At 50.9% G+C, this 24,323-nt stretch overlaps 1 protein-coding gene and 1 long non-coding RNA gene across 9 annotated transcripts; one reads left to right on the plus strand and one right to left on the minus strand.

Moving 5' to 3' along the window:
• Positions 1 to 2,899: 2,899 nt before the first annotated feature.
• MEOX1 (mesenchyme homeobox 1) lies at positions 2,900 to 24,323 on the minus strand. Of its 7 annotated transcripts, XR_012328606.1 has the most exons (5): positions 23,404 to 24,311; positions 9,026 to 9,198; positions 5,201 to 7,867; positions 4,980 to 5,092; positions 2,900 to 3,682 (listed from the first exon to the last, which is right to left on the minus strand). XR_012328606.1 is itself a non-coding variant. In XM_073797698.1 (4 exons), exons 2-4 carry the CDS (start codon positions 23,870 to 23,872, stop codon positions 7,745 to 7,747), a joined length of 765 nt encoding a protein of 254 aa, XP_073653799.1. In that variant the 5' UTR covers positions 23,873 to 23,920; positions 24,219 to 24,320; the 3' UTR covers positions 2,900 to 7,744. The 7 variants fall into 7 exon arrangements, 4 of the variants coding, with proteins under 4 accessions (XP_073653799.1, XP_073653801.1, XP_073653800.1 ...); XR_012328604.1 differs by having other exon boundaries at positions 2,900 to 5,092; XR_012328605.1 differs by having other exon boundaries at positions 4,980 to 7,867.
• Positions 10,428 to 16,029, plus strand: LOC117309610 (uncharacterized). 2 transcript variants are annotated; one of them, XR_012328609.1, is made up of 4 exons: positions 10,428 to 13,430; positions 13,552 to 13,834; positions 14,082 to 14,794; positions 15,099 to 16,029. It is a non-coding gene; the product is annotated as an uncharacterized lncRNA (long non-coding RNA). The 2 variants fall into 2 exon arrangements; XR_012328610.1 differs by having other exon boundaries at positions 14,118 to 14,794.

A 24,323-nucleotide genomic window follows, 5' to 3' on the forward strand; every position in this document is an offset into this window, starting at 1 on the left:
GAGGGCCATTGTGTCCGCCTCCACACCCCTGGCACCTGCTCCACAGAGATCCGACGGGGGGCACGCTCAGAGGGGATCTGGGGGACGAAGGCGCCGCGTCCTGAGCTGCAGCCCACAGAAGGGCCACAGATTCTTGAGCAGAAAGAACCTGGGCCTGGCTGAAGGGTCCCCCAGCCTCGCAGGCCTCAGCGTCCGCAGCACTCCCACCCTCCCGCCAGTTCTCCCAGGCGCCCCAGGGCTCTGGAGAAGCTTCTCCTCAGGCCTTTCAGGGACAAGATGGGTGAGGAAACCATTGAAGAGGTGGTGACTGAGGATGAAAAGGCATTTTCAGGGGACAGGAGCCCTCCCACCCTCTCCCACAAGAAAAGCCCTTAGCCCTTGGTCTCCTTTATGGAGGGGAGAAGGCCAGGCAGGCTGCTGGGAAGAGGCAGTTGTGTCTGGTTTTTCCTGCTCTAGAGTTTCCATGGGTTGGACATTCTGGGGAGGGAAAGTGGGGTCCTGGGGGCCAGTGCCAAGGAAGACAGAAGGAAGGGAGAGTGGGCTGGCGAGAGAGGACTTATGGGGCCGAGAGCCATCACAAAACTTCCCAGGAGAACATCGTTCAGCAGGGGCCTGGGCATCCACTTTCTAATTCCCTCCAGGGACACCTCTGAAGAGGCTGCTCCACCCCAGGTGCCAGGTCACTGGGTCAAGGTCTGAGAGATGCCTCCCGTGGAGGGTATGTGTTGGGGGCGGTATAGGGGTAAAGAAGCTTTCATAACCGAATCCCTATCACAGGGGGTTCTCTTGGGGGCTGTGGTGTGAGGCCACAGTGTGGCAGTGGGCAGGGGTTCGGTTCTGGGCTAACGTATCAGAAGCAGATCTAGCCCCAGCATCCTGAAAACACTTGACCTTGATCACTATCCCCTACTGCCCCACAGCAGTGCTTCTTATCTGGACAGCTTGGTGCTTTGAAAACATTCTGCCCAGGGTGTCTGCGTATCTTTTATACTCAAAGCAGAGCAAGGTATAAGGTTCCTTTTTTTTTTTCACACCTGGAAATTGGCCCAGAGAGCGTAAGCGGCTTGCTTAAAGTCACACAGCAAATGAGTAGGACAGCAGATCCTAAAACCCAGGCCTCCTTCTTGCTCTGTGCTTTTGTTGTTGCTACACTGCAGCCTCCCTGTAGAAGGAGAAGAAAACTCTGTCTAGAACATGGTGTGTGTGTGTGTGTGTTGGGGGGGGAGGTGGAGCTGGGGGAAGGAAGGTTACAAGGAATGAGGGATTTCTCCTCCTGCAATGCAGAGCATATTAGAAGAAAACAACCCGAAGAAAGCCTGGTCCCACCATGCAGGCGGCCGACCAGCTCAGACACAGACCTGCAGCTCCCTAGTCAGGCGTGCTGGGTGCCTTAGAAAGCATTTGTGTTCCTGGAAAACTGGTTTTAAATCCTTTTAAAAAAACACAAACAAAACCATCCTTTACAGGTGCTGGGAAAGGCTGCAGCCATTTTTTCTTTGGTACCATCAAGAATTCTTTAGAGATTTAAAATTGTCCTACTGGATTTTCTCAAAGTATGGTAAATCTGCTGGATCAGAGAGGAAACCAAGCATCGGGCTCTGGCCAAGATGAGCACAGGCTGGATAGTAGACGCCCTTCACAGGGGCTCTCAGACCTGGCTAAGCCTGTGCCCTTCCCAGTAAGGCTGGAGTTCAGCCCAGCCATGGGCCCTAGCCCTGGGGACAGGGTGGGGTCCTGAGCCAGCAGCTCCAATTAGGATATTAATAAAGAAAGAGAAGCTCTCGCAGCCAGGCCCATGGTGAGAGACGAGTTAGGTCATGTCTCTTTCTGTTCAGTCGCATATTAGTACTGACCCTGATGTCACCTTCAAGCTATTAAGCATCACCGTCAGAGGCTTGAATGAGGATCTCACAAAGCTTTTATCAGGAATACCTCTGAGTCTTGCTGGTGTCAGTGGTCGACACTGGACACTCATTTTTTGTCCACTGCAGGTCAAAGGAAGTGGCTCTTTTAGACCTCAGGGCTCAGGGCTGTGAGGTGGGGAGTGACAGAGAATCTTGGTTTGGTCCTGTGGTTAGAATCAGAGACAGTTTCCCTGAGCCACAGAAACAGGGTGGGTGTCCAATGCCCTCTTTTTTGGCAAGGGCATGGCCAGCCAAACTTGGTGGGCAGTAAAGGCCTGGACTGCATCAAGCCAGCCAGTTTAACCAGCATCTTGGCCACAGATTCCCCTATGTGGTCTGTGTGGCCAGCAATGGGCAATTGTGAGCTGAGAAGCCAATTGACACCACTAATTTAACAATTCCCCCATCCATCCATCCATCTGACCATCCATCTATCTCTCCATCCATCATCCATCCATCTATCCATCTGTCCATCCATCCATCTATCCATCCATCCATCATCCATCCATCTAACCATCTGTCCATCCATCCATCCATCTGTCCATCCATCCATCCATCATCCATCCATCTAACCATCTGTCCATCCATCCATCCATCTGTCCATCCATCCATCTATCCATCCATCCGTACATGCATACATACATCTATCCATCTGTCCATCCATCCATCTATCTCTCCATCCATCATCCATCCATCTATCCATCTGTCCATCCATCCATCTATCCATCCATCCCTGCAATAACTATCTATTGAACATTTATTATATTCCAGGCATCATGCTAGTAGCTGGGAATAAAATGGTCAGAGAACTATAATTCATTTTCTTCCCTCCAGCTTGGAACACAGACCACAAATGAATAAGCAAACAACAAATAAAAGAACTATAAATTGTGGTAACAGCCATAAAGGAACACACATAAGGTAAGAAGACAAAGATCAAAGGGTAGTAGTGGCCAGGGTTGATGGTGGCATCAGAGAAGAGCATGGATATGAGATACTTTTTGAAGGTTTATTCATGGTTTGTAGCAAATGGGACTGAGAAGGCACAACCAGTGAGAGAAGGAACGTGGTGAGAGCCTAATGCTATGGTGGCTAAGAGAGGACACCACTTGCAATTGCTATGTTGGTAGTTGTATGGGATTACCTGGCACAGGCCCTTCTACTTGGCTGAAGAATGTATAGCTCTCAGTGGAAAACATTTCTACTCAATGGAAGGAAAGAAAGCCATCCACCATGGGTTTTCTTGGTTATTGGAGCTGTGGCACTTTGGGGGTCCATACAGGAAAGAGTGGATTCCTCCTGCCTGACACTGGTTCTCCTTTTTGAATAGAAGAGCTGTTAGAAATGCATCCATCCCAGGGTTTGGCCCAGGCAGGGGGGTAGACTTCTGAAGCCCTGAGTCCTTCCAGGCCCTTTCATTTGGAAAGGGATTCTCTGCATACTTCATCTTACTTGCCTCTCTCTCCCTCTCTCCAAAGGGCAGCCGCATACTTGCTCATCCTCAGTGCTCTCTGAAGGATGGAGAAACCCGTGACTGAAGAGTTACTGTCGGAGAATCCTTGGCTGTTTGCATTCCTACCGAGCCTCCGTCTCTGGTCACGGTCACCGGTTCCCATCAGGGAATCGCCAGTGGGTGGGCTTGCTTCCCCCGCACAGCTTTGCACCCGAGAAAAAGCAGAAGATTTTTACCAGCTTGAGGAGCAGTTGGTCCCAGCTACTGTTCACCTAGCGCCGTTCAGTCAAATGCCAACACTGAAGAGTGGGAAGAGTCAGGGAGTCTTCAAAGGAAACCAGAGAACGTGACTGATGTGTGCGTGCACCTTTGATTTCATTACCAGACCCTCCTCCATGGATTTATTAACTATCGTTGGAGAAATTAAAATTCTCATATTGAAAGAGATTTTCTTCTATTGACTTTAGAAAGTGGATAATGTTGCTGCCTGATGTCAGGCGTGGGCCTCCTGTTGAAAACTGGGCCATACTGACCCATTAAAGCTTCCTCTGTGTGCCTTTCAAGTTGTCCCTTTAAGTGCCAGTGGAATGCCTAAGTCTTTGGGGGGCAGGTCCAGGTCTGGGAGATCTTTCCAAACAGAAGAGAATGAGCAAGGGAATGTAGGTAAGAAATCACATGGTATCTGTATATGGAAGGGCCAGTGGCTTGGTATTGCTGGGTTTTGTGGCAGGGGGTGGTGTAACGAGGTTGTAGAGTTAGGCAAGGGCCAGAGCGTGGGGAACCTGGAGGCATATAAAGGGTTTCGAACTTTATGTTGTAGGTGATAGGAAGCCATTGATAGGTTTTAAATTGGGTGACAAGGTTGAATTTGTGTGTGTGTGATTGCTGTAGGGGATGGACTTTGAGAGCTGTTTGAGGTTCTAATTCAACTGTGAGATGTTGACAGCCTGAGCAAGGGCAATGGTGGTTGGAAGACAAAGCATGCGTGGGTGTGAGAGATACCTACGAGTTAAGTGAAATGAACAGGACCAGGTAACCGATTGGTTCTGCAAAGCAGCTAGGTAGTATCAGGGATGTGTCCCAGGTTTCTAGTATGAGTGAATGAGGTTTCTAGCATGAGTGAACGGGTAGGTTGTGGTGTCGCCAACTAAAATAGATGATTCAGAATGCAGGCGGAGGAGCTAGCCTAAGCTGGGGAATGGAGGTTTCCCCTTCAGATATTTTGAGTTTGACGTGCCTGTAGCCATTTAGGTGGCAAAGGGCAGTAGGCGGCAGAGTATGAAACTTTAAGCTCCCACATCAGGGGTAGGGGAATGTTGGTCTGGTACCAGAATGCTGGGATGCAAATCCCAGTGTCATCACTGGAGTGGTCAGTTTCCACAAAGTGGTGCAGGAGTGACAAATGACCCCCAAATCCCAGTGGCTTACAACAGTGAACTGACATAGATGAAAATTGGGAGCTAGCTTTGGCTTTGCTCCACGTCTTTCTCATTCTGGAACCCAGGGTCATGGTGGAACCCCCGTCTCAGCCCAGCCTCGTGCAGAAGGAAAAGAGCGATGGCAGAGCCATGAGATGACTCTAAAACTTCTGCATAGACAGGGCACTCGGTGCATTTGCTCACATTCTATTGGCCGAAGCAGGTCACATGGACAAGTCTGAAGTCAGCCAGGTGGGGACATACACTCCTCCCACCGGAGGTACAGCATATGACAACGGTCAGGGAGCAGTATTCATCTAGTGGGGAGAAAAGAAAATCGTTGGGCCCAACCATATGACTTATGACAACCACTAATGGGCTATAAAACCTTGGGGATTTACTCAACTTCTCTCTGTTTTGCTTACCTTCTCTGTTAAGACAGGAATAGCAGTACTGTCTCTTAGGATTGTTAAGAGAAGTAACTTCGTTCGTCCACGTAAAGCGCTTAGAACAGTGTCCGACACAGAGTAAACACTTTATACATGTAGGTGGATGGAAGGAAGAGGGAAGGTGGGGTTATTATGGTTAAAATTTTATGTTGGGTATATTTTACTACAATAAAAAAAAATGTAGGTAGATGGGATTGTCTGGGGAGGGCAAGAAGAGGAGAAGAGGGTGGTGGGCAGAAAGTGGAAAACTTGGGAACCAGTAGTGGGGGCGAAAGCATTGCGAAAGGGAGATGGTCTGCTTGGGAGACAGAGAAGGAACATTCTAGACACACAAGAAAACCAAGAGAGGTTGATGTCCTCCGAAGCCACAGGAATCGAGTTAGGAGGGGGTGTTGGAGTGCCTGAGGGTGTCTGCTCTGCTTGGCTTTGAACCTGAACCTTCCCTTTGGCACCTTGATTTTGGTAGGTCTGCTTTCCTCTGCCAGCTCCTGATGATATCATTTCTGGTCACCGCCAACACCAGGCCCAGACTGCCTCAATGCCAAATCCTGGCCAGGTCTCTTCTCCGAGGTCCCTCCCTCCCCTCCCCTCTAGCCAGTCCTCTTTCGTCCATTGCTGACATCTTGGTGAGACAAATCTCTTTTCATTAAAAAGACACAGAATTGAGGACATCCTTTCTTGTGTCATTTTTTTATTACCGTTGGTGTATATGGTTGTACCCTGAAAAACAAAAATCTTCAAACTTTGAATTTAAAAATTAGGGTTGGTTAGTTTATGGTCAAGATTCCTTTATTAGCAAAAGAGTTCATCTTTTGTTTACAGAACATTGTCTATTTGATAAGCCATGGGTTAGAGAAACTGAAAGCTAAAATTTTTCAATGGGAAATGCAGACTGTACAGTTGCGAGGAAGACAAGATTCTTTTTTCTTTTACATCAATTACATTTGCACCGCCACCTTTGGAGGAACCAAGGGATACCTTGGTCCAGAGGATTTCTTCCATTTCTTCGTTGCTTCTAGACCTTGTCTGGCCAATCATCACATGAGCATCAGAGGACTGTGCACAGAGCTGTGGTTCTTAGCTCTGCCAGGAAAAAGCTCTGCGAGGAGCCTGGCTTTTTCTTATTGATTTTATTTCTCGAAGAGTTTTCTTACTAAGTGAATTGACCTTACACAGTTAACTTGATGTAATCTAAAGAAAATAGATGAAGTATGCTTTAGAAAAAATTACACACGCTCTAACCAGCCATTTGGCAATCATTTTCCACAGCCTCTGTCCTTTCGGGGATGGGGAGGTGGGTTTTTTTTTTTTACACGTGAATGATTACATCTACATACAAGAGCTCCAAACTCTTACTGACCTCCCTCTGCAACACCAGGTGGTGTTGGGGGACAGAGCACTGAGGCAGGCAGGGGGTCTCTCTCAAGGCGTCAGTCACCCCAGGTTGTTTGGCCAACAGTCCCAGGGCATCTGGGCAGTCCACACGCATAAACGTGGCAGCTCTTCCAGTCATAACAACATTTGTGGAACACATTGGATGGCCTCAGATGCATCCCATGGAGATAGGGGGACTTTTTTTGGTCCTTATTTGTGGTCAGAGTTCTTTGAAAGCACAGGACATTGCAGCTGGAGAAACTTTCTTAACAGGGTTCCACATTTCTAGGTCCTCACCCAGCAGCCTTTACCTCACTTCATTCGTAGAATATAGGGGACCCTCTCCAGCCCTCACCCTCATAATGTGAGCATCTGGATAGGTTTTCAATCCCGAAATTATAGATTTAAAAGGAATAGCTGTTCCGGTGTTCTGGGGGTCCTGCTCAACAGTCCTGTGTGTATCCTTGAATTGATTTTGAAGAAGCAGGTGCTGTCGTGGGTCCATTCTCCTAACCCAGTCAAGCCAGCGTGAAAGGCCTGTGTGGGGACCACAGAGACCTACACCAGGCTGTTCTGCTGACTGTCCGCTTCTAGCTAGTGATCATGAACTTGCCCATTTCACCAGCAAATTTGGATCCAGGGATGGCTTCTGATTTGTAGCAGCTAAGTTTCTGACCTCAACTTCCTCACATTGATTTCCCCTAGGGTTTTGGGGCCTTTGAGGTCCCCCAAAGCCTCAGATATAGAGCCCAGAAAGGAAGGGTGGTCTAGGGTGTGTGTGTCTCCTTTCCTTTCTTTGGGGGCATCTGTGTTCATGAGTGGCAGCTGAGTCTCCGAGAAACAGTGTCCCTGGAGCTATTCCCGGGATTCACTAGGGTCCATTCTGGCTGCTGTATGACTGACTCCATGAGAAATGTGAGAAGCAAAGGCCCTGGGGAAGGGGCTGCTAAGACAGAGCAACGCTGGACAGAGCTTTCTGGGAAACTTCAAGGCTCCCGGGAACCCTGGGCAGCTTCCTATCCAAGAGTCACTGCGCGATGTGGAGAGGCTGCCCTGGGTGGGTGGGAGAAGGTGAAGGTAGGATTGGGGTGGGGGTAGCTGGTACGGGGCTCAGTCCTCAGTCTTTTTTTTCCTCCCTGGAGAATTTCACTCTGAACTTGGAGAGGCGGCAGAGTCCCCATCCTCGGGGTCCTGCCCGTGTGGGGAGATGGGCTGACCCCCCTTCACGCGCTTCCACTTCATCCTTCGGTTCTGGAACCACACTTTGACCTGATGAAGGAAGCAGAGGAGCCTGGTCACTTCACGGCAGGTGTGGCCGTCTCCTCATATGGATGCTGAAGCTACCTGGGGTGCAGCTCTGGGGACCCCCCAGCTCGAAATTCTGCTTGCCCCTCCCCACGCCTCCAAAGGCTCCAGGAGTTGAAAGGGAAGACCCACCAATCGGCCCAGAGGCTTGTCTTAGGTCTCCAGATAAAGAAAGCCTGACAGAAGAACCCGTTCTAAAAGTCACACTGGCCCCACCCCCTTTCACAAGCCCCTCCCCTCCTGTGCCAACACCCTCTCCCTGTAGCTTCTATTACCCAAGCATCTGGGAACACAGGATCACCCTTAGGCACATTTATAAAGCACTTTTCGGCTTAGATAGCTCTGGTCTGGACATTTTCTCATCTGGGCTTCAGCATTTACCTGCAGGTAAACCTGCAGGGTGGGGTTATGACACTGCCTTACAGATGGAGACCAAGAGAGGTTAGGAGAAGACACGCCCCAGAGGTCTCAGGGCTACGAAAGGGTAGAGGCGGGATCTGAATCTAAGTCCTCTGATTCTAAATCCAGCATTTTGGCAGACGCTTTCTCAACTGAAAGCTGCAATCAATAATAATAATAATAATATTTTATTCCACGTCAGAGCACGGGGATGGATGGAATGCTCTGAGAGAAAGCCCAAAACAGAGGGCTAGGAAGCTTTTCTCCGAGTGTGTCCAGGAACCAGCCGCAAATCCAAATCACCTGGAGAACTTACTCGAAATGCAGATTCCTGGTCCCACTCATTATGACTGGAAAATCGCTCCGTGGAGCTCCGGGAGCTGCATTTTAAACAGGGCCTGGATGATCCCACTGCACACTCAAGTCTAGGGATAACCAGATCAGAGGTTTCAACCCTGGTTGCATGTGAGAATCACCTCGGGGACCTTCGATGAATTCTGATGCCTGGACTTCACCTCAGACCAATGAAAACAATCTCTAGGGGGTGGAGCCCAGGCACTGGTGTTATTAGAATCTCCGCAGGTGATTGTCAGGTACAGCCAGAGTTGAGGACCACTGGACTGGGGCAGAGGGAGAAGACGAAGAAGGTTCTGGGAGAAGCGGGGGAAGAGAGGGGTATGACAGAGCACAGGAAAGGAGGCATGGCCAGAAGAGGAGGGGCACCTGCCGCTCGGAGAGGTCCAGGTTTACGGCTATCTCGTATCTCCGGAGCCGGGTCAGGTAGTTGTGATGAGCAAACTCGGCCTCGAGCTCCCGCAGCTGCTCCTTGGTGAAGGCCGTCCGCTCCTTGCGGGCCTTGCTGCTGCCCTCCGGCTTCCCTCGGTTCTCCTGGTTGTCTGGGGAGAGAGGGCCCCAAACAGGAAGAAGTGAGCCGCAAGGGCCTTGGTTCCCTTTCTTTTTGTCCTCAAGCAGCGGGGCAGCCTTTCCCTGTTGCTCTTATTTTGAAAGGATGCTGAGAAAGAACCCAGGGTGTCCCTTTATCATTCATTCTAGCGTCTTCACCCCCAGAGAACTGGAAAGGTTTTTGGATATCAACCTCAGGCACACCTCCCCCACAACTGTTTTTAATTCCCGAAGCACAGGAAGCTGCCCTTGACTGTTTAATGATCTCCACCCCACCTCTGTCCCCACCTACCCACAGCTTGACATTAGCAGTGGCTGTAAGTTGGTGCGGCAGGTTGCTCTAAAACTGAGGTTCTCTGTCCTCAACGACAGAAACATCACCTAGGAACTTGCTGGAGATGCAGATCCTTGGGCCTCACCGCACACCTGCTGAATCAGAAACTATGGGAGTGGGGCCCAGCAATCTGTTTTTTTGTTTTTTGTTTTTCCCAGTGATCTGTTTTAACAAGCCTTCGATGAGTCTGACACATGGTCATGGTTACAAACCTCTGCTCTAAGACCTGGCTACTCAGAGGGTGCCTGGTGACAGCAGTCGTGTGGCCAGGGAGCTGTCAGACTTGCAGGATCTCCACCTCACTCCATCCTCAGACCTACTGAATCAGAGTCCGCATTTCAGCCAGATTCCCAGGGGAGGTGTGTACACGTGTAAATTGAGAAGCGCTGCCTTAAGTTTCTCCCGCTCCCCCCCAACGCTCTGACACCAGGAGGGGCCAGGTCTGGAAAGTTCATTTACGAAGGAGGCTCTGAGTTCGACAGGGCAGGGGCTCAACCGTAGCTGGTAACGGGTACAGGAATCAAGCACCTTACAGGCACCAGCCACTTAATCCTCACAGTAATTCAGCCTGGCGAGCTCTAGGATGAGACGCATTTTATAGACCAGAAAACTAAGCACAGAGAAGTGAAGCAAGTTGTCCAAGTTCATCCAGTTCATCTGGCCAGTGAGTGGTGGGGACAGGAATCCAACTCAGGCAGTGTGACTCACACAGTGTTCCAATGAAATATATGTAGGAAGGCTTTACAGACTGTAAAGTATTGTCCACCCAGAAAGGACTGTATCGTGATCTGAACAGGGGAAGGGGCGGTGGTGGATGCAGAAGCACACAGGAAGGAGACCGACACACCTACACAATGAACTACCAACGCGTGCCACGTGGCCCGGGAAGGGCTCCAGGAAGCACGTTTTACTGCAGCGCTCTTAAAAGTTAGAAGTCTTTCACTTCATTGCCCTTGTACATACAGGGAGCCCGGCCAAGGGGCCAGATTGCCGAGCGGGACGGGGATGTGGAGCCCCCTCGTCCACCCCACGTTCCCGATGGGAACGTCAGCCCGCCGGTGCTTTCTAGCGCTTTCCACGCAGTCCCCCTTGCATTTCTGTCTGCGCGTCCTCCGCCCCCGCGCCACGCCTCCGGGAGCCGGATAGAAGGGGGAGCCGCCCGTCCCCTCCCGACGTCCCCCGGGAAGCAGAGGAGGCGGAGGAGGGGCCGCCGCCCGGGTGCCGCCACCGGGGGTCCCCGCAACCCCGATGCTCGGCTGCCCGTGCCGGATCCCGGTGGGCCGCCTGCCGGGCGCGCCCGGGGGCGGGAAGGAAGGGGGCGAGTTCTCCTGCCGGGCTGTCTGCCCAGACCCCTCCGGAAGCGGAGCCGGGGCTGGCGGGGAAGGACGCGCCGCCTGGCTGGGGTCCCCCAGGAGTCTTCAGCCTTGGCTGGCGCGAGCCCGGGAGGGAGGGGCGGTCACGGTCACGCCGGGGAGGGACGCCGATTCCGGAGCACATCCTCGCCTGCGCGCCCAGAGCGAGGCTGGGAAACCTGGATTGTTTCCCATCCGCTCCTGTCCTGGAGCTCGGTATTTCCCAGCTCTAACCTTTCGCAGCAGCGGGGGTGTTAAACCCAGAGGACTTGCCCCGACGTTTGAATCCTGGATCTTCTTGCTGGAGCCTCTGGGGAAGTCGCTTAACCTCTCTGGGCTTCTCATCCAGAAATCTACCTCCCAGAGGTTTTGGGAAGCTTGGACAAGCTGCTGTGTGTGGAAAATGCTTTTAAAACTCTAAAGCTCTGGACAAATATAAAGTATTCTTCCGATTCTTCAATTCCTTGAGACGCCATCTGAGGGGCTGGGGTAATAGCTACCGTTTCTTAAAGGCTTCCACGTGCTAAGATGCAGTCACTGCTTTAATCCTCCCCATACACCACACGTAGGAGTAGGTAGTAGTATTATCCCTTTAGCTTTGTCGTGTGGATTTGTGTGATAATTTGATTAATAGCGCTCTCTCCCCAGGGATGTAACTGCTTTTTCTCACTTGCTACTGTACCTGGCACTTAGGAGTTTCTTGCTAAATGTTTGCTAAATCCCTCTCAGTAGATAGAGGCAGAAGCAGCCTCAGAGAGGCCCGGGAACTTGCCCAGTGTGCCAGGCAGCTTTTGGGCGGCAGAACCGAGATTCGAATCCAGATCCACCTGACTAGAGCCTTGGCCATCAACCCTGGCGTCAGGTTCTCCATCTTGCATCGGCTGGCTGGCAGCTGGACCTGGACCATCACAGCCCTGCCCGTCTCCGCCTCCAGGGCTCCTGTGGGCCCTGGGTTGATGCCCACACCCACCCTCCCCTTCTCTCAGGCCTGCTGAGGTGTGCACAGGTCCCCTATGGAAACCCCCCAAATACGTCCCCCCAACACACAGAGTTCTGCACATAATCCTTCCTAGAGAGAAGAAGGGAGATAAAGGGAGGAGACCTTTGGAGCTGGTCTTGGACTGGTTATGGGGGCAGCTGACCATTGTCAACCAGGTCAAACCCCTCCCTATCCACTGTCCTCTCTCACCTCTTAGTATCCTGATTTAGGCACTGGGGCCTCAGGATGGGAAAGAAGAAATAGGACAAAGGAGCCTGGGCTGGGAACTGAGTGTCTGAGCCCCTGTGTGAACCTCGGGGCAACACCCGCTAAAGGGGGTGGCAACTGGCACTGGAAGAACCTTTGTCCCTCATCAGCTTCCCAGAGGGGTAAGAACTTTGATCACTGTTAGAAATGACACGGCTTCCCTGGTGGCGCAGTGGTTGAGAGTCCGCCTGCCGATGCAGGGGACACGGGTTCGTGCCCTGGTCCGGGAAGATCCCACATGCCGCGGAGCAGCTGGGACCGTGAGCCATGGCTACTGAGCCTGTGCGTCCAGAGCCTGTGCTCCGCAACGCGAGAGGCCACAACAGTGAGAGGCCCGCGTACCGCAAAAAAAAAAAAAGAAATGACAAAGGGGTCAGAAGTATGGCAAGTTAACTATGAAAACGAAAGTGGAAGTTATGGTTCTCTTTGTTCTGCAGTAGTATAAAAATAGTATATCTTTTCATCAAGATAGGAAAAGACAAAGAAAAATGGTAAGTACTTTTATACTGTTTCTGGCCAGGGGGTGTCCATTCTGCTGGATCACGTGCACAGTTCCTATGCATGCTACCCCCAAGATGGTTTGATCCCTTTGTTGGGGAGCCTCCCTCCCCTCTCTGGCCTCAGCCTCCCCACGGGTAGAAGTATGGGATTGGGCTGGGCCTTCTTTCCCTGGGCGAGCTGTTGTCAGAGTTCTTTTCCAATACGCCACCCTGGCACTCTCTTCTCTCCCTACTCCCTCTTCTGTTGAGAAACCCCGGCCTGGAATCTGAGGTCCCTTCCAGTTTCCAAGATTCTTGTCTTGGCCCCAGGTTACACCCTTCAGTCAGCAGGAAGGAACAGTGTGTTGTGTGTTCTGTCCCAAGGCCCTCCGCAGCCTTCCCAAGGCCCTCAGCCCAAAGATCAGGGCTGTGCTGGGGAATTTCTCTCTCCCTCTGACATGCACAGCGCCCCAAGCCTGGAGCTGCGTGGAAGGGACTTGTGTTTGCAGAGATTTCTGAGGACCTGTTGGAGAGCCTGAGCCTTAGCTGGCTCGAAGAAAGGGCTCTCTGACCTCGGGCAAGTCCCTTAAGTTCTCTGAGCTTCAGTTTCCTCATTTGTAAAACAGAATAGCCTCACCCCCTGTGATCAGAAGGCTTCTGAGAAGGCAAAACGAGATGGGTAACGTGTGTTAACACCTAGTACAGTGCCGGGCACACAGCTGAGGCTCCTTTTGGAGAACCACCGGAAGAGGTTCTACTGGAGATGATGCTGGAGAGATGACACAGGCGGAGATAAAACACGGTGCATCTCAAGGTACCACGTCTCCAGAGCTGTGTGAAAGGGATGCCTTTTCTACGTCTGGCCTTTTAACTGTTTTCCCTTCTCCACTACTTTTGCACAGTTGTACTTGAATCCGTGTCTCTATTGTTTCCAGGCGCAGTAACTAGAACTGAGCAGCGTGACCGTCCACGTCAGTCCTCCTGGTCCTGATTCTTCCTCAGGGCCAGCGGGCGCCTCTTCCAGGACCGCAGAGGGAGGAGGCCGGTGCTCAGCTGGCTGCCTCTGTGGTTAAGGAGGAGACCCCCGGCCCCGCCCCGCCCTCTGCACACCCTCAGAGGGAGCGGGGCCATGATGGAATGGTCCGGAGCACCCAGAGAAATGCAAACAGGATGTGTGTGTGATTGCGGTTTCCACCAGGAGCTTTGACACCATCCGAGGTAAATTATTTCATAAGTAGCTGTCACGTTTGGCAGACCTTAAAGTTAGCGGACAGCTTTATCGGAACTACGGGGAGGTTCTGATAGACCTTGGGGAACGTGCCTTTCTGGAGTCCTGTATTCCTACTCCCCAACTCTCGCAGCCAGTTAACATAAATTTCTATCCAGGACCAGATAGACAGCCACAAGCCCCATATTCGGGTAGCACTTTGCAGTTGACAATTGACAATGGATTTCTTTCCCCCAGAGATAAACTTCTTTGGGGCTTTCCTCTGTACTACAGAATCATAGAACAGTAGACCTGGAAGGGGACTTAGAGATGATCTGATGTGGCCTTTACATCTTACAGGTGAGCCTAGAGAAGGTAAGAAACTTGACTAAAGACACACAGCAAGTTAGCAGCAGAATTGGGCTGAGAACCCAGATTTCCTTTATAGGAAGCTATTTCCTGACTGTTAGGCTGCTTCCTACTGGGTCCTCTTAATTATCCTGTGAGGTAGGTAAGGTACACATTAGCCCATGGAACAGACGAGGAAATTAAGACCCAGAGACTAAATGGCTTGCCAGAAGTCCCCTGGGACCAGTTCAGGCTACGTCACACTGCACTGCAGCGGTGATGAGCATGGAGCTGTGCTCGCTCCAGGGATGGCGTCTGGGTCTGGGTCCAGGTCTGCCTCCCTGGGACTCCCCTTGGCAGATCCTCTGAAAATGGGGTCTACAGCTTCCTGGGCTACAGACCAGACCTTTAATGTGCTCGTTAGTTTTGATACTTTCAACTTCAGAGGGAAGAGTCAAAGCCCTGAAAATAGACAAGACCTGGATGGAGCCAGTCCCAAGACCAGATGGGCCTTTGCATCCACACCTCCCTGGCTTCCTGGGACTGGCTTGACTTTCTCTGGGCCCCGACCCACCTCAATGTCCAGGCCCTTTCTGTCTCCCATGGGGGCCTGAAGAGACCTGGTGAGGCTCCCAGCCTCTTTGAGGAGCCCAGCAGTGGGGCTGGGGGATTCAGGGAGGGGAATACCTGGGGCTAGAGTCGTCTTTGCTGAGAGTCCCAGGTGGCAGGGGGTGGGTGAGGGTGGGCAGTGATGAGGCATAGTGGAATGGACTGGGTGAGGAGATGGGGTGTGGGGACCATGAAAGAGGGGAGCAGAGAAGTGGAGCGGGTACGGGGGCGGTGGAAAGGAGAGGCTGGAACAGCAGCAAGTTTCTGAGACGGTTGGGGCAGGCGAGAGCAGCGCTGGGCTTTGTTTGTGTTTATCAGTTCCAGATGTCACGCTCAGCTGTCACCGAAGGAAGCGTGGGCTTCAAGACCCAGGGCCCACTGCTCACACTGCTTCTCCACCACTGAGTTCAAGGAAAACATGACATAGAAGAGTCTGGAATGGGGGTGGGGACTGCGAGAGGAATCCTGGCCAGAGGCCAGGGCACCCTGATTCCGTGAGTGGAGTGGGCACTGGGGAAGCTGGCCCCAGGGGTCTGCAGGGGCCTCGAGTCCTGCCCCTCAGAAAGGGGTGAGTGTGGATTTGAGATCGCTCAGCCTGATACTCGGTGTCACGTTTGTGACCCAGGCGACACTCGGCTGAGGTTGTCCATTTATTTTGTTATTACCTCCTTTCCTTCTTCCTCTGTCCAACAGCCTGCTTTTTTAGAGATTCATTCGTAAAACAGTCTCCACTTTTTTTCTTCTCTCTTGATGGGAGTAAGATAAGAATGCGGGGATCTGCTTGTGGCCAGAAGCAACGCTCTGTCTGAATGGACAAACACTAGTGGCCAGCGGACCCGGGACTGGAGCATTTGTCCCACTGCTAGAACTTTGTCCCTGTACCCTCTGTTTATGGGCTGAACTGTGTCCCCCCCACCAATTAATATGTTGAAATTCTAACCCCCAGTACTTCTGAATGTGACTGTATTTTGAGATAGGGTCTTTCAAGAGGGGATTAAATTAAAATGAGGCAGTTAGGGTGAGCCCTAATCCAATCTGACTAGTGTCTTCATAAGAAGAGATTAGGACACACAGAGAGCCACCAGGGATGCGCACGCACAGAGGAAAGGCCGTGTGAAGACGTGACCAAAAGGCGGCTGTCTGCCAGCCAAAGGGAAACGCCTCGGCAGAAACCAAACCTGCCATCATCTTGATCTTTGACTTCCAGCTTCCAGAACTGTGGGAAAATAAATGTCTGTTGTTTAAGCTACCCAGTCTGTGGTATTTGTTATGGCGGCCCAAGCAAACTAAGACGCCCCCAACTCCCCATATCCGTGCTTATCACTGAGGAGAGAGAGGGAGCAAGGCCACTGGGGGGTACTTGGCAAGGCTGACGCAAGGCCATAGGGACGGCTCTGCAATTCCTCTAGACTGGAGAGCACAGTCACTTGTCCATGTGGCAGCTGGGCCCTCTCGTTGCCCAGCTGTGAGCCCCCCTAACTGCCTGGCCGTGGTGGGTCCCCTTTGTTGCCCAGCCACAGCAGCTCCAGCCATGGGAGTGCTTGGGAGGCAAGCCCAGCACCCTGTAGCGGATTCCTGCAAGTCCAACCTGCACGTGGATACGTCTTTCTGACCCAGCACTCACCCTGACCCTGGGCTGGTTTTATGACCGAAGTCTGGCTCTCTGCACACTTTTTTGTGAGTGAGACTGTAAAAATCCTGATGCATTTTCCAGAAGCACATCACGCATGGTGAAAACCCTCATGCCAGGCGGTGGAGCCACTCTCAGAGAGAAAGTGAGAAAATGAATGAGTGAATGCCAGGCTGCACTAGAGGCTATTGGCCAGACATTGAATGAGCTTCTCCTGTGTACACATGTTTCAGTAGGTGCTAGGGAGACTGCACAGGTGAATCAGATAGCATCCCAGCCCTCTAGACACTTCAATTTTAAGGAAAAAGGCAGCTATATGCATCTAGAGCTCTGGATACGGGCCAACTGTGGTTTGATTCTAAGATGGAGGTGTCAGCAAGGTATGCTCCATGTGTGAGGGGAGAGAGGACATGAAAGGATTCTTGGACACTCAACAAACTAAGAGTAGAAGGAAGTTATCTCAATATAATAAAGGCCATATATGAAAAGCCCATAGCTAACATCATACTCAGTGGTGAAAAAGGGAAATAGTTTCCTCTAATATCAGAAACTAGGGAAAGGAGGCCCACTCGCACCATTTCTATTCAATATAATACTGGAAGTCCTAGCCAGAGCACTCAGGCAAGAAAAAGAAATAAAAGGCACCTAAATCAGAAAGGAAGAAGTAAAGTAATCTCTGTTTATAGATGAAATAATCTTGTATGTGGAAAACCCTGAAGATTCCACAAAAGCCTCTTAGAACGAATAACTAAATTCAGCAAGGTTGCAGGTTACAGAATCAGAATGCACAAATCATCTGTGTTTCTATACTGAACAATCCAAAAGGGAAATTAAGAAAACAATCCCATTTATAACAGCATCAAAAAGGATAAGATACGTAGGGATAAACTGAACTAAGGAGGCAAAAGACTCACACAATGAAAATTACAAAACATTGCTGAAAGAAATTAAAGGCACAAATAAATGGAAAGACATCCTGTGTTCATGGATTGAAAGACTTAATATTGTTAAAATGTCCATACTACTCAAAGTGATCTTCAGATTCAATGCCATCCCTATCAAAATCCCAATGGCATTTCTTTGCAAGAATAGAAAAAAAAAAATCATCCAAAAATTCACATGGGATCTCAAAGAACCCTGAATAGCCAAAACAATCTTGAGAAAGAAAAACAAAGCTGGAGGCCTCAGGCTTCCTGATTTCAAAACATATTACAAAGATACAGTAATCAAATCATTATGGTACTGGCACAAAAACAGACACTTAGATCGATGGAACAGAATAGAGAGCCCAGAAGTAAGTCCTCACATAGATGGTCAAATGATCTTCAACAACGGTGCCAAGGCTACACAGTGGGGAAGGCACAGCCTTCAACAAACGGTGCTGGGAAAACTGGATCTCCACAGGCAAACGAATAAAGTTGGATCCTTACCTTACACCATATGTAAAAATTAACTCGAAATGCATTAAAGACCTAAAAATGTAAGACCTAAAACTAGAAAACTCCTAGAAGAAAACATGGAGGGAAATCTTCATGACATTGGATTTGGTGATGATTTCTTGGATATGACACCAAAAGCATAGTCAACAAAAGCAAAAATAGACAAAACTACGTCAAACTTAAAAATTTCTGTGTAGCAAAGGAAACAATCAACAGAATAAAAAGGCAACCTAAGGAATGGGGAAAATATTTGTGGACCATACGTCTGATGAGGGATTAATATCCAGAATATACAAAGAACTCCTGCAAGTCAACAACAAAAATCAAACAGTCCAATTTAAACCTGGACAGAGGACTTGAATAGACATTTCTCCAAAGAAGATATACAAATGGCCAATAAGTATATGAAAAGATGCTCAACATCACCAGTCATTAGGGAAATACAAATCAAAACCACAATGAAGTATCACCTCATACCTACTAGCATGACTACTACCAAAAAAAAACCCAGAAAATAACAAGTGTTGGCAAGGATGCGGAGAAAGGAGAAATTGGAACTCTGTGCACTGTTGGTGGGATTGTAAGATAGTACAGCTGCTATGGAAAACAGTATGGAGGTTCCTCAAAAAATTAAGAATGGAATTACCACCTGATCCAGCAGTCCTACTTCTGGGTATATATCCAAAAGAATTCAAAGCAGGATCTCGAAGAGATATTTGCACACCCATGTTCATTGCAGAATTGTTCATAATAGCCAAGAGGTGGAAGCAACCCAAGTGTCCAATGACAGATGAATGGATGAAGAAAATGTGCACACACATGCAATAGAATATTATTCAGCCTTAAAAAAATAAAGAAATCCTATCATGTGCTACAACATGGATGAGGCTTGAGGACATTGTGCTGAGCTAAACCAGTCACAAAAAGACAGAGACTGCTTGATTCCACTTACATGAGGTATCTACAGTAATCAAATCTTTAGAAACCGGAGGGTAGAATGCTGGTTGCCAGGGCCCGTGGGGAGAGGGTAAAGGGGAGTTGTTTTTCAACGGATATAGAGTTTTCCTTTTATAAGATGAAAAAGTTCTAGAGATCTGTTGCACAACAATATGCATCTAGTTAATGCTTCCGAACTGCACAGTCAAAAATGGTTATGATGGTAAATCTTACATTATGTGTTCTTGACCACAATTTTTAAAAAAGCAGATTTCAAATGCAAGATGTTCAAAGGTAAGAAATCTCAGGGGAGCTCCTTTATGAAGTTACAGGCTGTATTTATAAAATCAGCACAGGTTCTAGCGATACTATAGTTTGGAACTTCTAAACTGTACCTTTCACTGAAATGATGCTAGGTACAAGTGGAGTCATAAAGGAAAGAAGGATGGAAGGAAGGGAGGAAGGAAGGAAGGAAGGAAGGAAAGAAAGGGAGGGTCCTTGGAGTAGGTGGCTTTCAAGCTGGATGTTAAAATAAGTAGGCAGAAGAGCCCGGGAAGAGAAGGGTCTTTGAGGCAAGGCGAAGAACTGAGCAAAGGCGGGGGGCGGGGGCATGGGGAGAAAAAGTGGGGTGCCTTTTCAAGACAAGTAAACTGGTATGGTTTCGTGGCAAGGTGAGTGGAGATGGAGGTGGGAGGGGTGGCCTGTAGCGGGAAATAAGCAGGGAAAGAGGTCAATCTGTGGAGGGTTTTTCAACCTCAGGGGAAATTGAGAGTGCGCGTAAGCTGGGCACGGGGAGGTGGACATCAGATCTTGCAGGGGAGAAATCGGGGAAGGAGGAGCCCTGGGAGGCACGCGTGTTGGAGCTGCAGGAGGATGGGGCAAAGCGAGTCTGATGAAGGCAGAGTGAGTGTCGGCGAGCGGCGCTGAGCTGATCCGGGGCACCGCGACTCTCCCAGGCGGGCGATCAGATTCACCTGTAGCTGGGCTGATCACACGCGACCTTCCCTTGAACCCCGTCAGGAAATCACCGAGAAATCCTTCATTCCCATAAATTAAAGACGACCACGGTAGCAACGACAGATTGGGGGCAAACAAGAGTGGCCTTGCAGCTGTCCTTGCCAGCAGGGGTCTTTAACACCCCCTGGCCCCAGGGCGGGAGTCGTTGGGAATGAGTTAATATCACAGCTGTCTCCTAAATCAGTTTTGTGCTGTGAACCAACAGAAAGTCTCAGGGTAGGAGCCGAGGACCCCTGCTTTCCTGACCATTTCCCTGAGCAAATCAGCTCCACTTCCAGTAATGGGGAGTGATGGGGGAGCAGCTGGGACTGGCAGAGGAAGAAGAGGAGAGAGCAGAGAACGTTCCTTTTGAAACAAACTTCCAGTAACTTTCTGTTACCGGACGCCCCTGGCCAGGCCAGCCAGTACGGGACCCATTTACCAGGCGTGACTCACCCCCTACCCCAGCCTGTCTGGCAGATCTCTGAGCTCCAGGCTCCTAATGAATGGCAACTGGATTTCAGGACCAACAATGATTGCGAGAAATTCCCACATCTTATACCCCAGACTCAGGAATTTCTGAGACAGCGTATTTGAAATATTCAATTCCACTGTCGCCCATAACATAGGGCTATTTATCAGATTCTATGTTCTGAAGACTGGTTCTGGAAATATGGGCCTAAGACCATTCAGAGCTGCTAGTTATCGAACTCATGTGCCAGACACAGTGTTAATCTCACAGATCACGGAATTTAACCTTCACAGGGACTCCACATGGAGAGTGATACTGTTATAGTCCCATTTTACAGAAGGGTAAACAGAGGCTCCAAGAATTTAAGACCTTTCCCAGAGTCAAGCAGCCAAAAGCGGCAGTGCCGACCCCGCAACCTGACTGCCTGACTGTGAAGCACGATGGAACACACCCCTGAGCCATGCTGCTTAACCTTCCAGAGACGGCTTAGCAGGGGCCAGGGGGAGGTGCGTGAGACACGATGAATGCAGAATGCAAGGGGTGCCCAAAACCTCAGTAACCACGAGAAAGAACATTTTAACGCAAAGTTTTAAAAAATCAAAATGAATACAAAAATCCACAATGAACAGAATGTCAAAATTGAAAAGAGAGAATGCAACCAGTGGCTCAGGACGGGTAGGGTGGGGCGGGGGTCTTCGTGGGTTTGTCTCTTGTGAACTGAACTCCAGGCTCCTGGAGTTGGTCGTGAGCCTTGTCCATCGCTTTCCCTTTTCTTTAGGCTCTTACAACACTGATCTTTCCCGCCTCCTTCCCCTTCGGTTACATTCTGAAGGAAGATGCAAGCAGCCGTGCAATAAAGGTTTCCATGCTGACCAGAGAGGGTCTGGGACCCCAGAGAATGAATGAGAGTCAGCTGGCTGTGCCCTGTCCTGTGCGACTGCTACTCCCGCTGCTGCTTCTGAGGGGACCTCGAGGGAGAGCCCAGGCTCCCTCCTGGGTGGGAAGCTCCCCCCGCCAGAGGCTGACCCTATGAAGAGGGTGCTCTGGGGTGGCCAGCTGCTCGGCAAGCGAGCAGCGCCATCCATGGGTCCCTCGCCAAAAGGAAAGATGGTGCATTTGGGTCTTGCTGAAACATGGAACGAGCTTTTGCCTGAGCCCAGCCCTTGGCCTTGCCCATGCCTTCCCAGTGCTCTTGGCTCACAATCCCCTGGAAAGTGGCTGGATGCGGCCAAGGTGGATGTGGGCAGAGATGGAGGACACAGTGGCAGGCGCCAAGGAGGGGAGAGCTCTTCAACTAGGCGCGGAGCCAAGTGGCTGACAGCTCATTGGAGAGGAGAAGCAGAAAGCGCCCCATTCTCTGCAAATCTCCATCCGGGCTTAGGAATAGTTCAGGGTTTGACTGGCTGGGGATTTAAAGGGCCCTTCTATTTAGTAGCCAGGAAGGCTGTGGTTTTTATCATCCACTGTGAGCACAATGAGGGGCTTCTTCAAGCATGGAGACCAGATATTTCAAAATGAGGATTCTGCTTGAAATCTACTGAAGGGTGTGGGATCGGGGTCTGAAGTCTGGGGTTTGAGCTTTCTTCTAGGGTGACCAACGATCCCGGGGACACTGGACTTTCATGCTAAAACCAGAAAGGTCCTGGGTACGTCGAGATGAGTGGGTCACTCTGTTTTGACTCCATGCTAGCAGAGATCCCCTCAGACTTCTCAGTCTTTCCTTTTCCACGTGTAAAGAATCAAGTCACTGACAAGACCTGCTGTACCAAACTCGAAAACTTGTGGGACTCAAAAGACTTATCGTATGTTTCCTGCAGCACCTCGAACCCCCTAGATCACAGCACATCCACTGCCGGAAAGGTATCTGCTGGCTTCTCCTCCCCCTCAGTCTGAACTCTTTGGGGGTGAGACCACCTTATTCATCCCTGCAGTCTCAGGACCTCTGCCAATGCTTGGCAAAAAAAAAGATGCTCGGGAAATCTGCTACTTTGAAAGTGCTTCGTAAAGCAAAGCAGAGAGTGTTCTCGTTGGTTAGTCGGTCCTCTCATTTGCTGCCTGCCTCTTGTTAGCCCCATGAAAGGTCTTCTGTAGGTTCAGACAGACAGATGTGCCCCAAGGGTGGCCGTCAGGAGGACGTAGTGGGGCAGTGGGGGCGGGAGGCAAGGGCACTGTCTTGTTCCGGGCAAGGTGGGGACAGGAAACCAGACAAAAGGTGAATGGGCAGTGAGAGAGGCTGGGGGGGGGGGGGGGGGGCGGGGCAGTCCCACGGGGAAATGAGGAAACAACAGGTCCTCCCAACCAGGAGGAGATAGACTTTAGCTGGGACCTGAACAAGCAGGCCAGCTCCATCATCTGGCCTCTGCTGCTCCAGCGCCGAGCAGGGCTTTACCTGCACTCTGGGGTCCAGAGCTTACCCTTTGCTGCCTGCCTCCCCGACTTTCTCCAAGACTGGCGATCCCTCAGGAGGGCTCTTCAGAGGAGTGGCCTTTTGGGGGGGTCACCCAGACCTTAGCACGCTGAGCTGCCCCTTGGCCTGGGCACAGCCCAGCTGCAGAGGGCGATACCTCATGGGCAGTCTGCCCCTATTCTTACTGCCTGCCTCTTGCGTCCCTGCGCTATGTCTGCTTCTCTCCCTCTAGACTCCTGGAGACACAGAGTCCTGGTTCTACTTGACTGCCGGGGGTCCCAGCCTTGGTCCTAGCCCTCCGAGCCTTGGTCTCAGCTGACTCCTCTGGGGAGCAAGCCCTGGGGCTCTGGGACCTGGAGCTGGCTGGGGCATGGTGGGGAGAACCGTGACCCAGAGGCAGACTGGTTCAGGAAAGCCCCTCTCCAGCCCTTGCCAGCCTGTACCCAGAGGCTCCGTCCCACATGTCCTTCAAATCTTTGTGGATCCTGTTTCGTTCTCTTGCCGGCACATCCTTCCCAAGGCCCAGGAGAGCTGAGGACACAGACATAGCCCCCGTCACCAGAGAATGTTAGAACTCTGAGTAGAAGCAACCCCAAAGGTAACTGTTCTAAGTCTCCTGCCTTTGGGTAGATTAGATCATATTGTTCTGCATTCATGGTCAGGATACCTAGGCTCAGAGAGGGCAAGCAACCTCCTCAAGGTCACACAGCAAAGGAACGGTCAGCTGTTCCTCAGGCACTTACCCGAACTCTCCTTTTTCCGCCTGGTTGACTTCTTCTCCGTCCCATTGGCAGTGCTCCCAAGGACCTCGTAGTCCTCGCCTGGGCCTCCCGTGGTGTCCACCAGGCCTGGGCTGCTGGCCCCCATCTCCTTGGAGCCCCCTGCTGGGCCCGGGTTGAGCCTATGCCGGGCCTCTGAGACAGGAAAGTGCCAGTCGGGAGGTTGTGGGAAGGCGGGGTGCTGCTCAGTGAAGCCGCGCTCCTCCCGGGGCAGGCTGTGTGGGGTGGCTGCTAGGCAGGAGGCCGAGAAGTCAGGGTACGCTGCCGTTGCCGTCCCTGGGAAGTCTGGTTTCTGGTGGAAGGAGAACGGGGTTGGCGGGTAGTGGGGGAGGCCTGAGGCCCCACTGCCTTCTGAGTGAGGGTTTCGAAGGCAGCCCCAGACCGGGGCCGGGGGATGGGGGCCCCTCATGCAGCTGCTGGCCACTGGATCCATCTGCTGTCTGGTCCACGCCTCAGTCCTTTCAAAGGCTGGAGTCTTACACTTTTTATATTCAAAGTGTTAAAAATGCAAAAAAAAAAAATTTTTTTTAACAGGAGGGAAAAAGGTTCAACAGAAAATTCACCCCAGGAACCAAAACAAAAACCAAAGCTAACGTTGTTCCTTACAGCTACGCACACATGTGTCTGGCCACACATACGTGTGCCCGCACCTATGTTGGACTTCGTTCCTGGCTTCCTGGTCCCCCCCTCCGACACACCAACCTGCCTAGTGGGGTCCCCTGTACGTGTATTTGTCGCCGATGACACTAAACATTTTCACTGTCCCAGCCCAGACGCACCAGCTGATGAGTGCTCGTCTTGGAGCCCGCAGCAAATGCCTGCAAAGAGCTGGTCCAGGGCTGCTGAGACACACTTTTAAATCCTTCGGTAGGGGAGAGAGTGAC

Source organism: Tursiops truncatus, chromosome 20 (assembly GCF_011762595.2).
Source record: "Tursiops truncatus isolate mTurTru1 chromosome 20, mTurTru1.mat.Y, whole genome shotgun sequence".
NCBI classification, from domain to species: Eukaryota; Metazoa; Chordata; class Mammalia; order Artiodactyla; family Delphinidae; genus Tursiops; species Tursiops truncatus.

Excerpts from the sequence above, each read along its gene's own strand:
- MEOX1 (XM_073797698.1), bottom strand. The coding sequence starts at position 23,872 with ATGGATCCAGTGGCCAGCAGCTGCATGAGGGGCCCCCATCCCCCGGCC. Across the intron at positions 9,199-23,403 it reads GCGGAAAAAGGAGAGTTCGG|ACAACCAGGAGAACCGAGGG; the intron begins GTAAGTGCCTGA and ends CTCTCTCCCCAG. Across the intron at positions 7,868-9,025 it reads TGGACCTCTCCGAGCGGCAG|GTCAAAGTGTGGTTCCAGAA; the intron begins GTGCCCCTCCTC and ends TTCCTTCATCAG.